The 17,136-nt window shown below is 40.8% G+C and overlaps 1 protein-coding gene across 2 annotated transcripts in view; it reads left to right on the top strand.

Annotated features, from left to right (window-relative positions):
• REV1 (REV1, DNA directed polymerase) overlaps positions 1–17,136 on the top strand; it is a 55,270-nt gene that overhangs the window by 22,444 nt on the left and 15,690 nt on the right. For both annotated transcript variants that reach the window (XM_018563435.1, XM_018563427.1), the window contains exons 8-16: positions 4,433–4,555; positions 5,733–5,892; positions 8,291–8,419; positions 10,713–10,867; positions 11,269–11,388; positions 12,788–13,008; positions 14,556–14,728; positions 15,936–16,038; positions 16,240–16,402. In XM_018563435.1, the coding sequence (XP_018418937.1) occupies positions 4,433–4,555; positions 5,733–5,892; positions 8,291–8,419; positions 10,713–10,867; positions 11,269–11,388; positions 12,788–13,008; positions 14,556–14,728; positions 15,936–16,038; positions 16,240–16,402 (1,347 nt within the window). The remainder of the gene's footprint in view (positions 1–4,432; positions 4,556–5,732; positions 5,893–8,290; positions 8,420–10,712; positions 10,868–11,268; positions 11,389–12,787; positions 13,009–14,555; positions 14,729–15,935; positions 16,039–16,239; positions 16,403–17,136) is intronic.

Raw genomic sequence — 17,136 nt, 5'->3', positions numbered from 1 at the left:
GCCTATTCTGGTGGGGAGCCTGGGACAGGGAGCGCATGCTGACATCATTTACTTCGGATGCTGTTGAGGAGTCCGGTAAATGATGTATGATGTCAGGATGGCAAACATCCGTTCCGGATTGGCTCTGCGATCAATGAGCCCAGAAGTGTTGTATTCTGAGCACATCTAGGTTCAGAGCTGTCAGATTCCTGACTAAATTCAAGGTGGACAGCCAATCGAGCAGGGTCCTGTGCTTCATCAGCAGGAGTGGAGACATCAGCGGTCTAGTGAGAGTACCTCTCACCTGCACTATGCCATCACATAGGAGGCTTGTTATCCCCCTTGTGATGGCAACAAAGTTAAATTAAAATAGTTATTAAAAATTGAATTATAAAAAGGTACCAACATTTTTAAAACCAACCCCGTTGCCCCGTGCACACACACAAATGCAAACAAATGCTTAAGGTGCACATATGTAAACAGCAATTGCACCACACATATTGGGTATTGCTGTGAATGTTGAAGTGAGAGAAATAATTATAGGGATATCATTAACTGTTAACTCTAAAGTAATGACCCCTAAAGGCTTTTTGAAAATGTTGCCTTTGGACAATTTTGGGTGCTATCGTTTTTAGCCAATTTTTCGGGCTCATGCAATTTTAGGGCTCGACATGTTTGCCATGTATACTCGACGCAACCCCATTTACCAAAAGTTGCCTAATATATCATGTTTATATGCACTAAAATTCATTTAAGAAAACCTCTCTACACACAATGGGAAGAGTTTATCAAAACTGGAGCAAACCTAATCTGGAGCAGTTGCCCATGGCGACCAATCAACACTTCTCTTCAGTTTGCTCAGGTAAGATTTGAAAATGAAAGAGAGAGGCTGATTGGTTACAGTTCAAATCTGCGCCAGATTTTGTCTGCTCCACTTTTGATAAATTCCCCTCAATGTGGTTATTAAGTAATCCACCACAGAGTGTGTGAAATGAACAAGTCCACATAGAAGCTTTTTGCTTCAGTGTCAAAATGTATTGCTGACTTAATTTGCATTATTTTGTTTTGTATTGAGAAACCTCCATAAATAAAGCATCTTTCAAGAAAAAGTAGTCCTCTGCAGCTGGTGATGTTTGCTAGCAATAGCTGAGATAAGTATGCTATCAATTTGCAGAGTTTGGTGCAGAACACTACTGCAGTAGGCTGTGACTTAGATTTCTGCTTCACAAAAATCTATGGAAGTAAGTGATTTAATGAAAATGAGGCTAATACGATTCTGGCGCAAGGAGGGGGAGGGACAGCCTCTATTGCTGCTCAAAGTAATGACTGTTGATGAGTTGGGACCCACTACCACCACCATTAGTATGAGGAGGGATATTACTACCTTTCTTCTATTCCTTTCCTGTCTCCTTTTTTTCTTTTTCTTTCTTGGGGATCTCCCCCCACTATCTCTCTCTCCCTTATCTGTTAGGTTCTAACTTTCCCCCCTGGGTTTCCCCCTAAGGGGCGTACACCCGTTACTTTTGTTGATGCTGCAATTGTTAATACCTAGTATATGGTTACAGGCAAGACGCCCTCTTGCTCTTAGAACTCTAAGCCCATACACCATACGATTATCGGACGAAACTTTTCGTCCGATGATCGAATAGTCGTACGATTTTCGTAAGACAGCCCCATCCTGCCCCGATGATCGCAAGATTAATTTAGCCGTAATTAACGAGAAGCACCTGGACGAAATGCGTGATTGATTTGTCGTATTTTCGTTCGCGCAGTGTAGATCGTACGACTTTTGACGGACGGAAACGCCAGCAACCTTACGACAATCGTACGATCGAGCAAAGTTTTCAAACATGCTTGACCGTCAAAAGTCGTACGATTGTACAGTAATGTCGGTTTGGGCACTCTATTCACACGTACGATTGTCGTTCGAAAAGTCGATCGCATACGATTATCGTCCGATAATCGTAAGGTGTATGGGCACCTTTAGTCCATGATATTGCATCCATTTTGTATGTACTGCTTTCGGTCTAACTATTGGCTTAATGTGATGTGAATCCATTAACTGTGTTTCCCTTATGTTAAACACTAATAAACAGCTATAAGCTGTACGTTATTTTGTAAGTGCACTGGCTACCTTACACCCATCATTTTATATTTGCATTTCTTGGAGCTAGTGGCTGATGGCCAGAAATCAATCAAGACAGGGCAGCACCCTAGACTGATTAGCCATTTGTAGAAATGCCATCAAAATGCACAGTGTGATGATTTTGCTTTCTCTTTGGATAAAATGACTTCATCTTTCTTTTTCTGTTAGATGTTTCTGGCTGTCATCAAAAATGTATGTTCTTTTCTTATAAAAACAAACAACTGCATTGAATGTTTTAGACCTGTTAATTATCCTACAGCGCCATGTTTTACCATTTGTCCCTAAATGTTTATGTACCTTTTTTGTGATTGCATGCACCTATTTATGAACCATGTTTGGTTACAAGCGTAGCAATATGAAGCACCATTTTCAGCATTTAAAAAGGCTCCGATTGAATGTAGTGTGCCTTGCTTGGGTATTGAGCAGAATACTAATGTGCACAGCAGTCATTACTGATGGTCACATGATTGCAGATAAGAGATTGATGACTTAACTTTGCTATATCATATGCTAGGTTGCAGGAGCAAGCCTGCTGCAGATCTGTCTTTTATAAAAGGTATATACAACATCTACTGAAATCATATAAATGGCCTGGTAGTTCACACTCACAACCTAACACACCACTACATTTTATTTTGAAATCTTGAGTCTTTTTTTCTTTTCTTAGAACATTCATCTTGTGCTCTCTGAGTTCAGCTCGGAACCTCAGGTTGTCCTTATTTCCAGCTTGCTATGTAACACTTGCTATTTTTCACATAGAGACTTGTGCTGCTTTGCCGATTTGTTTTTTTAAAGTTACATCTTAGGATGAAAAAAGAAACATGACAATCAAATTCCAACCAAAAACAAACAAAAAAAATTCCTCACAACATCCTGAAACATTTACTTTTCATTTCATATTACTGCCGCAGTCTCAGGTTCCTGTGTACAGCTTCACCGAACTTCCAGTCAGGGAGTGCGCACTCATGCGCAGCCTTTGGCCACCCTTCCTTGGGGACTACATGTGTTATAATTTATAGTGCCATTCTTCATGCATGGTGCTTACAAGCTGTGTTCTATGAATCACACTTGGGAGGATATGTCTTAAACGTTAATGCTGCTTGCAACTGTGGCGTAGGCAGTACCCCTATGCCACGCTGTAGTTTCACACAGGCATGCACAAATGGGTGGCACCATAGGACCATGCAAGCCACCTTTACACCGTAAAAAGGGGACAGCACTGTTGGTACAAGCAGCTCAGAATGTAGGTCACATTAGGAGTTGAGTAGCAAAGAACATTATGCAGGTTTTAATACCATTTTAAACCAGCAGGTGATGTATAGGAAAACTAAAAACCAGGAAACAGGAAAATAGTATATATATATTTAGACTACTCCCTTGTCCACGTTCTACATTTCTTACACAATCCATAGCTTTTTACATTTTCTGTTTTTAGAAACTCAACTAGACCTTTTTTCAACTCGTGCCCAAAGCTTATTTGCCTATTTGGGTCTTATTAATGCTTTGTATAGGTTCAAGATTTTGTGTCTTTCTCTGCATCTTCTATATGCTATGTGCTCACTTACCAATCTGTCAAAGCTACTAGGTGGATATGTTGAACCCTTTTTAGTTTAATGTTGTCACATTTCTGAAATCATTATTTGTCAATATGTTTACGTGGCTTTTAAGTATTTAGTTTATAGGAGAATTACAGGTAAAGGTACAATGACCATATACATGACAAATGAAATTGGCAAACATGCTGTTATGCCGATCTGCTAATGGTTAGCATTAGGTCTCGTTCACACCAAGGCGTATTGCATATGCGCGTCTGCCGCGTGTTTTTTTACCGCGATTCGCGGTAAAAAGGTTGCGCGACCGTCGCGCGTTTCCGAAGGCTACTTGGCTGTATCCCAATGGAAACGCGCAACAAAACGGCCCAAAGTAGTACCTGTACCTTTTCAGCCGTGGGCCGTTTTGTAGCGCGTTAGGGACGGGCGGAAATACGCCAAGGTGGGAACGAGACCATTGAATACAATGGGATTTATTTTTTTGAGCGTTTTGTAGAGCGTTCGTCGAGCGTAGAACGCGCTACAAAACGTTCAGGTGTGAACGAGGGCTTACATAGTATAACTGGAGTGGGTTTTACCCTATACGCAGGAATGATCCATCAATTCATCCATTTATTTCTAAAACAGTTTAATTACCCTTTTATTATTATCCTGTGCCTGCATTCTATAACAGTTCAGACCCACTCTTGCATGTATACAGTATAAACATTTCTGTAATGTACAAATGGTTAGTATGCGTTTTTTCATCATTCTGCAGGAAGACCAGTTGCTGTTACAAGTAATAGAGGGAGTGGAAAAGTGTTTTCCCGTGAAGGTGCTAATCCTCAGTTGGAGATGGAGTACTATCAGAATAGAATATTAAAGAGCAAAACAGATAAAGGTATGGCATTCTAATCTACGAATAACTTAGAAATAGAAACCGTCTTGATTTACTTTTCAAACGGTTGTGTTAATTATTCTATGTTCTTAAAGTCATGTCACCCACTGTAAAGTTTCATAGAGCATTTAACAAGATGACCTGGTATCTGAGGACTCTGCATTTGCCCATAATGTGCAATGCTAAATTGCACCTTGTTGCTCATTTGAGGGGCACAGCAGACTTCTGGAGTATTAGTTCTGTTCTCAGGGAAAATGATAAATGGCTTCTTATCCCCTAGGGCTGTATTCTTCACAACAGGAAGCTGAAGTCTTATAGTCTTTTTAATATCCAAAAAGGTCAGACACTGTAGACTTCCTGTTGTACATCCTAGCTAGCTTTAGAGTCGTTTTCTGCAAGTAAGGACTCCTGGCCCAGCTTCTTCTTCATTGTTGTACAGGACTTCTGTATCCGCCTCCTCTCTGTCCAGACAACTGCTTTGGGCTTCCTTGTACCTAGTTTTGTTGGTTTACGCTGCTCTAGGCTGCCACAACTTATTTTGCGATATTCGATATGACCTGTTGGGTAGAAGTGACCGCTTATAAACCTTCTCTACCTGTGTCGGAAGACATGCAGCTTTTTGTCCCTGCACAGTGGGAGAAAGATGTGGGACTTAACACCAGCTGTACTCCAGCACATTGATAGAAACCTATAATGAGAGAAATACACTGGTTGCCACTGAGGACCATCTTCTGGACATACTAGTTTCTTAGCTTTAGTATTCTTTGAGTCACTGGCTTGGAACAAGCATGCAGATTGAAAAGATTGATAGGAGACCTCCTGATCTGTATACTTGTTCCGCACCTGTGTCTCAGAAAGTTTCCAAGCAGTGTAATGAGCATGATAGCCATACAACTAGGACAGATCAAGCAACCGCCTATTCTTGGTACATGTTTCTTTTAATGTAAAGTCTGTTGACTTGGCATTTGTGTTTTAGGATGCTGGTGCCACTATGACAGTTGAAGGCTTTTGTAGTGGACCTGTGTAGTGGTGCTCAGATGAAGCAAGTGTCCTAGGACACTTCAGTTATGAGATTCGCAGCAGCAGCCTAATTGACTATTTGGTTTAGAAGACCTGAGTCTGAATGTTGTTTCTGTAAATTTATAATTCTTTGTCTTTTTTAAAAATCCCAATACACTAGAGCAATCTGCACAGAGCAATGTAGACTCTGCCCAAATAAATGGACTGGACCAGGGTAGTTGTGCACGGTACAATCCACTATCCGCACAGAAGAATGAAATGAACCTGGATACCTCACAGCTGTCATTGGCAGAAATTTCGTCTTGTAGTTATGAAGCAAGGTAAAGCCAAATTTAATTTACTTTCTGGTATTTACTAATTAATTTCTTTATCATTTTTCATGTGACACAGGATCAGGAATAATCTGAGAACAATGGGTTATACTGTTCCCTGAGAGAAGTTGTGCAGTAAAAAAATATGGGTGTTTTTTAACCAGTGTAATAAATAAATTTTTTTAAGGTCCTGTAAAGGTGAGCAGCATTTCATTTGCAGGTGGTGCACTTTGAAACACAGAAGGGAATCAGATTGGAGGTGGTTGGAAGAAAAATAGGAGTATCATAAAGTGATTTTCCATGGTGGAAAGACTGCACAGATTGCCCTGGACACTTTAGAGTTTTTATTAAAAACGAACATCCAAACTTACATTAAAAGATGAAGCAATCCGTAAATCGTGAGCCTCCACGCTCACTTCCTGATTCTCTGTGATGTCAGAATAGGCCCGCCCGACGCGTTTTGTCACTAAAGGACGTCTTCCAAGGGGTAGCAGGTTTATTCTGGTCACAGCTAACGATTTACTTCTACATGGCTAAAGACGCATTCTAAATTTTTCATCTTTTAATGTAAGTTTGCATGTTCATTTTTAATAAATTTGTATGTACATGCTTCACCATGAGGAGTCTCTCTTAATTTATGGGAAACATCATCTGACTAATACCTGGTGGATATACTAAAGAGGCATCTGATCCAAATACCTACTCCAGGCTGACTACAAAAGCCCATAAGGACGCATGTATGCGGTGAGTGAGCACTGCCTACGGGGTTATCGTGTGTGACACTTTGAAGTTTTTTCACGCACTCATATTGGATGCACCACCACGCTGTTTAAGTAATTGGAGGATATTCATCAACCCTCCAGACACTCTCTTTGTTCTACATCTATCACTACATGAAGTTGGACTGGACTTTTTTGTTATTTAATGTTATTTAATGGATCACTATAAATCATGGATTTGATTGTTTGAGAGGTTTGTCTAAACATACAGAGGTTGTATCACCTCAATTGCTTTGCACAAAGTGACTGCACACTACAGTTTTTATTAATTGTTTTTTACTGTTAAAATTGCTTTATACAGTTATCACAATTACAAGAGACCATATGGTCTTCTCCTTTTATTTACACAGTAATATTTATTCACAGTTTTAGAAGAAAAGTTTTCACTGTTAGCATTAACAATGGGTTATACTGTTCCCTGAGAGAAGTTGTGCAGTAAAAAAATATGGGTGTTTTTTAACCAGTGTAATAAATAAATTTTTTTAAGGTCCTGTAAAGGTGAGCAGCATTTCATTTGCAGGTGGTGCACTTTGAAACACAGAAGGGAATCAGATTGGAGGTGGTTGGAAGAAAAATAGGAGTATCATAAAGTGATTTTCCATGGTGGAAAGACTGCACAGATTGCCCTGGACACTTTAGAGTTTTTATTAAAAACGAACATCCAAACTTACATTAAAAGATGAAGCAATCCGTAAATCGTGAGCCTCCACGCTCACTTCCTGATTCTCTGTGATGTCAGAATAGGCCCGCCCGACGCGTTTTGTCACTAAAGGACGTCTTCCAAGGGGTAGCAGGTTTATTCTGGTCACAGCTAACGATTTACTTCTACATGGCTAAAGACGCATTCTAAATTTTTCATCTTTTAATGTAAGTTTGCATGTTCATTTTTAATAAATTTGTATGTACATGCTTCACCATGAGGAGTCTCTCTTAATTTATGGGAAACATCATCTGACTAATACCTGGTGGATATACTAAAGAGGCATCTGATCCAAATACCTACTCCAGGCTGACTACAAAAGCCCATAAGGACGCATGTATGCGGTGAGTGAGCACTGCCTACGGGGTTATCGTGTGTGACACTTTGAAGTTTTTTCACGCACTCATATTGGATGCACCACCACGCTGTTTAAGTAATTGGAGGATATTCATCAACCCTCCAGACACTCTCTTTGTTCTACATCTATCACTACATGAAGTTGGACTGGACTTTTTTGTTATTTAATGTTATTTAATGGATCACTATAAATCATGGATTTGATTGTTTGAGAGGTTTGTCTAAACATACAGAGGTTGTATCACCTCAATTGCTTTGCACAAAGTGACTGCACACTACAGTTTTTATTAATTGTTTTTTACTGTTAAAATTGCTTTATACAGTTATCACAATTACAAGAGACCATATGGTCTTCTCCTTTTATTTACACAGTAATATTTATTCACAGTTTTAGAAGAAAAGTTTTCACTGTTAGCATTTTGCACTGATCACGGTTTATGAGTATTACTTGATTTATTAGGATATTTTAGTTATTTACACAGAAAGGGTTTTTAGCGCCGCAAAATCTCCTTTAATGTTACTGTTTTGCTCATCTGTACAATTGCAATCAACGTTTATCATTGTTTTCTAGGCAAGCAGGTGTGAGAAATGGAATGATGTTTGGGAAAGCTAAACAGCTTTGCCCTGATCTACAAGTTGTTCCATATGATTTTGATGCATACAAAGAAGTTTCCATGACCTTGTACAGAACATTGGCTAGGTTAGTGTTCCTCGGAATGACACCTATATCCTATGTTAAGATTTCATCATCACTGAGTGAATTCATTTTTGTTTCCTATTTTGTCCTTTTCATTTTATAAATTAGTTTTTTTTTGTCTTTCATTATATTTCTGTGTAGGCCTTTATTATACTAAATGTTTTAGATTTGTAAAAAAATTTACTTAAAGTGTATTTGCACTTTTTCAGCCAAATTGAGATAACACCTACTTTATATTTGTTACTTGTTCCTGTTCACATGGCATATCAATAGAAAAAAAAATAAACGATTGCTGCTTTTCTAGAAACTCCAGGACTGAAAAATCCTGCTTCATTCTCGCTGTTGAGGGGGCTGGGGTGTTTTGTTTGCCATGATTAACCCTGTCTGTACTGTGCTGGCAGATTTTATTATTGAAACCTAGAGGAGCAGGGCTGTCTGTCTTAACTAGAGTTAAGAGAACTATGGGGCAACCTTTTTTTGCCCATAGTTCTCTTCAGGGTCACGGGAGGACATATACTGTGTCCTATGGTGACCCAAAACTGTTGCCCGGTATATGCTGAGAGCGCAGAGCCACGCCGCAGCCCAGACGGATCCCAACAATACTGTCAAGATCCCTCAGCTGGCTGATTGACAGCTAGCTCTGCCTATCTAGTGGCAGAGCCAGCTGCGCCCTCCCTTGTCCGTTCCTCCAGTCTGCGCTGGGGGTCATGACGAACAATCACTGCTCTCTGCAGGGAGAGGATTGGAAAGTCAGCGTTAAGCGGTGTGTGTTTGCTGACTTCCCGATCAATAGAGCCGACCTGTGACAGTATGGAAGTATGGGGATGAGTGTTTGTTTTTTTATTCACCTCATAATTCACTTGTGCACTCTGCTCTGGCATCAAAAAGGTTAAGGACATACCTTTTTGTATTAATTCTTTGCTTAGATTTGTTATTATTATTATTATAGGCTGACCATGATGAACAATCGGACAATAAAAACGATTAAATATAAGCTTTTAAAAAAAAAAATTTTTATATATATACTGTACTTTCTCCCTTTTTAAAGTATTTTTGGTCTTTGCACAGTAAGTTCACAGAAAAAGAAAATACACTAGCAACTATCCCTTTAGAAACAGCCAATTGATCGCCATGCCATGGTGATCACATGACTGGGAACAGCGCTGATTGGTTCCAAATCGTTAGTGGGGAACAGCGCTGTCAGTGACGACCAGTTTTGACAGCTATCATTCTCTCACAGCAGTGTCAGCTGCTAGCTATCTAAGTATGAACTGAAAGTAAGGTTCCATCTGCAGATTGTGCAAGAGGATGTTAAACTACAGATTGCAGATGAGTTATAGGGTTATAGTTTCACATTTGCTAGTACATGGCCACTTACTATTTTAAAAGAGAACTATGGCCCAACCTCTTTTTGCAATAGTTCTCTTCAGGGTTACAGGAGGATATTTACTAAATGTGCTCCTGTGACCCAAAACTCAGTATATCCTGACAATGATCTCTGCAGGGAGAAGATCAGGAGTGATCAGTAGTATGTTATCCTTCAGCTCTCGATCTATAGAGCTGGCGTGTTACAGCTTCGGTGTCACACGTTGTCTCCTAATTATGGGGATGAGTGTAATTCACTCTCCCTATAATTCTCCATTAAGGAATTGTAAAGCAGAATTGAACCCATTAATGTACCGACTCTGAGTGTAGAAGTAGTAAAAAATTGTCACCAGCACACCACAAATATTTACAGCAAAAAGTCCTTTAATGACAGATTGCCATTCAGTACAAGCGCTTTCGGGGGCTCAGAAGTACCCCTTCATCAGGCTCAGAAAGACTCTGAGTGTAAACACTGATTGTTTTCACCTGTTGTGTAAATCTAAGAGTGCACCCTATCACTGCTGAACCCCTCAAAAGCAGTGTTAGTTGTGGAGCAAGCACATCACCGTGTAATGCTAAAATGTGCTCAGCCCCAATACCAGTATTAATTCCAGGAGTCTTGAAGTGGTTACTACTTGCCCTGGATAGGAGACTGGCTCCAATTAACAAAATAGCACTCTTCTGTATGAAATCTTCTTTCCCATCATACCAATGCAGCTTCAGTGCAAATTCTGTGTGTGATTGTTTGTGTGATAGTAGCAGGGACATTAGAGTGTAAGCTTTTTTTAATGTTAGGAACTGATGTGAGTTTCAGTTTGCTTTTCTCTGCTGTAGAATATGTTGGCTATATTAATTTGAATAAAATACTAATAATTTACATTACACTATAAACATTGTGATTCAGACTGTCATTCTTTTATGTTTTTATCAGTTACACTCATGACATTGAAGCTGTGAGCTGTGATGAAGCTCTTGTTGATATCACAGAAATTCTTGCGGAGACCAAACTCGCCCCTGATGAAATTGCTAGTGCTATTCGTGCTGAAATTAAAGGGAAAACTTTGTGTTCCGCTTCTGTTGGAATGGGTTTGTATTATAATAATAATAATGTGATTGGAGAATTGGTTTTACCTTTTGCAAACTAAGCTGGTCATAGACATCAGAGAGTTGTCCAATGTGCAACTGTGTTCCACATGAAGTCTGCTGTGCCAGCTGCAGCCCTAAACAGAACCTCACAGGTTGAATGAACATTTTTCTTTATTAAAATGGTGAGGTTGGGGGAGACACGTATTGCTTTTCCCAATATACGCAGTATAGCAATCATATGAAGTTTTCCAAACTATCTGCCTATTTTATCCTCTGAGATAAAGCCAGACTGTCCAAGGCCAACAAATACACATTCAGTTGTCAGTCTAGGCTTTTTCATGTTGGGTATGGGTATGATGTCTTTTTATGTAAGAAACAAATGATTATATATTTTTTTCTAGGATCAAACATTCTTCTGGCTAGGATGGCAACGAGGAAAGCTAAACCTGATGGACAGTATCACTTAAAACCTGAAGAAGTAGATTATTTTATTACAGGTCAGCTAGTCACCAGTTTACCAGATAATTATCGCTTTGTCTTTTTAATGAGAATTCACGTTATGTTCTTTTCTTAAAATTGTCACCTTGGCTTTAATCTTTTTCAAATGTTATTAAATCTTTTTTTATATTAAACAGTTTATGGTGAGTTATATAACTTATAATGTAGAGTTCCTTTAATGGTCAGTGAAGTTCTGAGCTCACAGCAGTCGGGAGGGTATAATTGTGATTTGTGAAGAGATTCTTTTGGAGCAGAAGACCATTACATCTATATGTGCTTGGGACATCCAATTCCAAAACCATGGTCATTAATCTGGAGTTGGCCCCCCTCTTTGCAGCTATAACAGCCTCCACTTTTCTGGGCAGGGGTTTCACAAAAGTTTGGATTGTCTCTATGAGAGCATTTTTGGGGTTAGGTACTGGTGTTACCTGGTACCAGGTACTGATGTCTCAAAGGTATTCAGTATTATTGAGGTCAGAGCTCTACACCAAACTCATCAAACTGTGTCTTTATGGACCTGGCTTTTTGCACAGGGGAACAGAACAGGGCCTTCCCCAAACTGATACCAAAAGGTTGGAAGCACACAGTTGTCTAAAATGTCTTTCTATGCTGTAGCATTACCAGTACTCTTTACTGGAAACATCTAAACGTAGTAATTTGGAGGGATGTCCACATACTTTGGCCACAAAGTACACTATATTGCCAAAAGTATTGGGACACCTCTCCAAATCATTGGATTCTGGTGTTCCGTCAATTTTCCTTACTACAAAATATTCCGTGGTCACCTATTACTGGTATTATAACAAAGTGGAAGCAACTGGGAACAACAGCAACTCAGCCACGAAGTGGTAGGCCATGTACAATGACAGAGAGGGGTCAGCGCATGCTGAAGTGCACAGTGTACAGAAGTCACCAACTGTCTGCAGAGTCAATAGCTACAGACCTCCAAACTTCGTGTGACCTTCAGATTGGCACAACATCAGTAGACACACTCCTAAACCTTGTGGACGCCTTCCCAGAAGAGTTGAAGCTGTTATAGCTGCAAAGGGTGGGCCAACTCAATATTGAACCCTACGGATTAAGACTGGGGTGCCATTAAAGTTAATGTATGTGTAAAGGCAGGCGGCCCAATACTTTTGGCAATATTGTGTGTGTGTGTATTATAATATGTATGTATGTATGTATGTATGTATGTATGTGCGTTTCTCATGATCTACAGCTGTTGAACATTTTCATGATTGGAACTTGTTTAAGAAATTGTTTAAGATTGCCTAAAATATTGCAGGTTAGGATAATTTTTATTACAGGTCATTAGGGTCTAAGGATATGACACTTTTGTAAGCTTTTAAAATATAAGCACTGCCAAAGTGTTTTTAAATGTCCATACTCCTACTAATGAGTCTATTTCTTCCCTCCATCTAGGAGTAGGCCGGTCTATGGATTATAAATTAGCATCATTAAATGTAGAGACATGTGGTGATCTTCAAAATCTTGCAATGTCCAAACTGCAGAAGGAATTTGGGCCTAAAACAGGTCAGATGTTGTACCGATTTTGCAGAGGATTAGATGATCGACCTATTAGAAAAGATAAGGAAAGAAAATCTGTATCTGCTGAGATCAACTATGGAATCCGTTTCACACAGGTACATGATGCTGTTCATTTAAATGCTGTCTTCTTGGTGAGAAGGATATTCTTTAGATACAATACACATTCTGCCAGGTATTGGGATAGGCTTGACTGAAGATCTGTATTCGTTGAAGATCTATATTCAAGCAAAATGAATATGAAGCCAGAAAGCGTTTAGAGCAGCCAGCAAGCACAGTAGACTCCGACTCCTCACGGGTGAATTAATCCTATAAGGATTTAAGCGACTCACAATTGTAGTCTTTATGGCTGATGGCTCAGAAAGCTGCTAAGGCCATGGATAAATCAAATACAGAATTGTCATGAAAGGGTGCAGGAGTCCGCAGATAACTGGAAAACAATTGCATCCAATCCAATCCTGCATAACTGTAGTAAAAACCTAAGCTAGGAGGGCAGTGGATCCAGCTACACCTGATGGAGCCAAATAGGGCTCTAAAGACAGGAGAGACCAACACTTAACACCAATGGACAACATGATTCCAGACTGCAGACATTGGCACCATCAGTAGGCGTGCTGCAAGCATTTCCTGTCCCGTTAGTAGAACATGAGCTAGAAGCACCCAGAACAGAAGCACTCGAGAACAAACTTTGTACTGGAACAGCGCTGGAGTCTAAGCCTGAAAAAGCGCCCCAGGCAGAACTCCGTGCCTGAAGGTCACTTCCAGGCTAGCCCCGCAACGTCCAGTCCAGTGGGGTTCAGGAGTGGTATGGCTGAGGACAGCCATGCCGGATAGCTTCAAAACAGAAGAAAGCTCAGCATAGTAGAGGCTCCTTAATTGAAATGCCATTAAAATGGGGTAGTCTTCATGACAGTTGAGTCAAAGAAAACATGTAATTCCTCCTAGTGCACTAGCAAAAAACGTAGACAATGCTGGTAGTAGTATACCCTGGGCTGGGCTAGAGTTTTTTTTTTTTCTTTTCATTTTACAGTTCTCTTGTAGGCAGCCCTATGACCCGAAGGTTTAAGACTTCTGGGTACCTCCAGTGGACAAGAAAGAAATTATATTTGTACAGTAGGGATGCAACGATGCTAGTATCGTTGCCAAAACCGAGTATTTGGGCGAGTACTCGTACTTACCCAAATGCTCCCGATGCCTATCCCGAACTTCCGGTATCAGGAAGCTGGGTGGCACGTAATTACAAGCTTCCTGATTGGCTGGGAAGCCGGCTCCATGCTCCCTGGTCACCTGGTGACCAGGGAGCATTTCCCTGGTGACCAGAGAGCATGGAGGCGGCTTCCTGGCTAATCGGGAAGCCGGGTGGTGTGTCATTACACGCCACCCGGCTTCCTTAATGGGACTTCCAGTATCAGTATTCTTATCGGCAAGTACCGAAGAAAAAAATATCGGTGCATCCCTATTGTATAGTATAAATTGCGCGTGTAATGCATGAATCATACTGTGAGCATTTTAGAACCTGTATACTGCATTTTTTGTTTTAAATGCTACAAAAAAAATTGATAGATTAGAGCAAAATTGCGTGTCTGGAGAATCATCGTTGTGCTTTTATCAGTAGCTGATTCTAACAAGAAACATTTGTCTTCAGGTCAGTGAAGCAGAAGCTTTTCTGATAAACCTTTGCGAAGAGATTCAGAAAAGGCTGGAGTCGGTGAAAATGAAGGGAAGAAAACTCACGCTTAAGGTCATGGTGCGAAAAGCTGGAGCACCCATAGAATCTGCTAAATATGGGGGTCACGGAATCTGCGATAATGTAGCAAGGTGAATCCACTGTGGGACTAGCTATAAAAACATGTACTGATTTCTCTTCCAATGTTACTTCTCTTCACATTACGTAACACTGCCTGAATTGTTTCTCAGCCTTTTATACCGCTCACTAGGGATGCACCGATACTACTATCGATATCAGTGCCGATACCGAGTATTTGGGCGAGTACTTTGGGCTGTGTAATGACGCAGCGCCCGGCATTCTGATTGGCCGGGAAGCGGGCTTCATGCTCCCTCGTCATCTCATGACGAGGGAGCATGAGCCGGCCAATCAGAAAGCAGGGTGCCGCGTCATTACACGGTGCCCGGCTTTCATGATTGGCCATCAAGACGGCTCCGGCTGGGTACCGGAGGAAGGCCGCTCCTGGATGGAGAGGCCCCAGGGGTGACAGGCTGGACATGCCGAGGTGAGAGGGGACAGACTTTTTTGTTAATCGGGAAGCCGGGTGGCGAGTCTTTACACGCTGCCCGGCTTCCCGGCTAATTGGGAAGCCAGGTGATGGGTCATTACACGCCACCTGGCTTCCTGAATGGGACTTACGTTACTCGGTAATTGGTATCAGCGAGTACCGGAAAAAAATTATCGGTACAAAAATACTGGTATCGGTGCATCCCTACCGCTCACCCTTTCTTTTGTTATGAGCAATACTGTTTCTTCTACACAGAATGTGCAAGTATATACATTAATCCCTTAATATGTTTGTATTGCACCATTTACTGATGAAATAGACAAGGTATACTCCCAACACATTAGTTGCTTGAGGCCCTGATGCAAGGCATGCCTATACTAGCCCCATGTTGCTGTGATTTATAGGAAAATAAGGGCTTCTGTGCTGACAATCACCAACGGTCTCCTTTAACTTCTTTTCGTGCAATCCTTAACAACAGTCTGTTATGAGAGAAACATGAGAGCCCCCATTAGCTGCCTACAATTTAAATTATTCAGTGTGATTGTTTTAACCCTTTTGAAACTGAGCCCTCCGAAACATTTTGCACCTCAGCTGGACACAGAAACCTCATCATCCATGTATTCTCAGAAACTAATTAAACACACTAGATCTTTAGTCTGCATAAAACATGGTATAATAAAGCAGCCTCACATATTACTTTGTTTATCTCAGATCATATTGGTTGTGTTGTTCAATTTGTATCGTGTTTACCACAACATGTAAAGATTTTAAAATATATTTTTTTTATATAGAACGGCAACCCTAGAACAAACAACCGATAATGCCAAAATAATTGAAAAAGAAGTTCTAAAAATGTTTAATTCAATGAAGTTGAATGTTTCAGATATGAGAGGGGTAAGTAGATTAAACAACATCATTCGCTTTTCTTTTTTTTATTTCTTTTATTAGTGTTTCCCATTGCTACAAAAATGTCATATTGTCATTCCATAATTGCGGAGTCAGCAACCAATTTCAGCACGTGACACATTTTAGAATGTTCACTCTTTCATTGGGTAGAAAGTCAGTTGTTCTTGTGTGTTCTCTGTTTTATTTAAGGTTGGACTTCAGATGCACCAACTGGTTCCAACACACATATCTAATTTTGGCCCTTTGTCACTAAAACCTGGTCTGATGCCCGGAGGGTCCCGCTCTCTGATTGACATGTTTCACGAGCAGAAAAAAAAGAAGCCTGCAGAGGAACTACCTGAGAACAAGACAGGTAATCTGGTATATGATGTGCTATGTTTGTTGTGTATAAAGGGTGCATTATCTAAGGGTTTCAAACGTTTTAGGCATCTTCCATCTAAGATTTTTTGCAGTTTGGATGTTTTTTGAGAACAGGCTGCACTTGGGTAGTGGCCACTAGTTCATCCCTTGGATGAGTTCTGTGGCTGGTTAAACGCTAGATAAAACCAACTAGATACGTTGGCAACCCCAATGACCGCAAAAACACCTCCTTGTTATTGGTTGTAAATATTGGCTGATCTTGCTCAGTCAGTCGCTGTCAGGGAAATAAGTGTTGTAGATCTTTTCGTGGCCAGTTGTAGCCATAGGCGTCACTACAGGGGGGCAAGGGGGGGCAATTGCCCCCACTGTGTTATGCTTTGCCCCCCCCGTGTGCCCCCCCCGCTAAATTAAGCAGCGGTGCAGTGGCTCCAGTGCTGGTGCTAGTATACAAGCAGCTCCAGCGGCTGTCTGTAGAGATCTGGATGTAGCTGTATTGTCAGCCCCGCCCCCCTGCTGCTGACTTTGAAGTTGATGAGCCCGTAGCTGTGAGCCTGTCATGCAGTGTGTGAAGCTCCTCACAGTAAGTTCTCCCTCTGCTCTTAGAGGACGATCGTTTTTTAACACTTGCTCCTGGTCCCAGGTGGAGATGCAGGGCATGTGAATACATAGTTTGTGAACTGTCAGAGCACTTCTCTTGGTGCCACCGGAGTTCTGAGGGTGAGGGGG

Source organism: Nanorana parkeri, unplaced genomic scaffold (genome assembly GCF_000935625.1).
Source record: "Nanorana parkeri isolate BGI_ZX_2015 unplaced genomic scaffold, ASM93562v1 scaffold21, whole genome shotgun sequence".
NCBI classification, from domain to species: domain Eukaryota; kingdom Metazoa; phylum Chordata; class Amphibia; order Anura; family Dicroglossidae; genus Nanorana; species Nanorana parkeri.
Note: the sequence above shows the minus strand (reverse complement) of the source record. Positions and strands in the feature narration are given on the sequence as shown.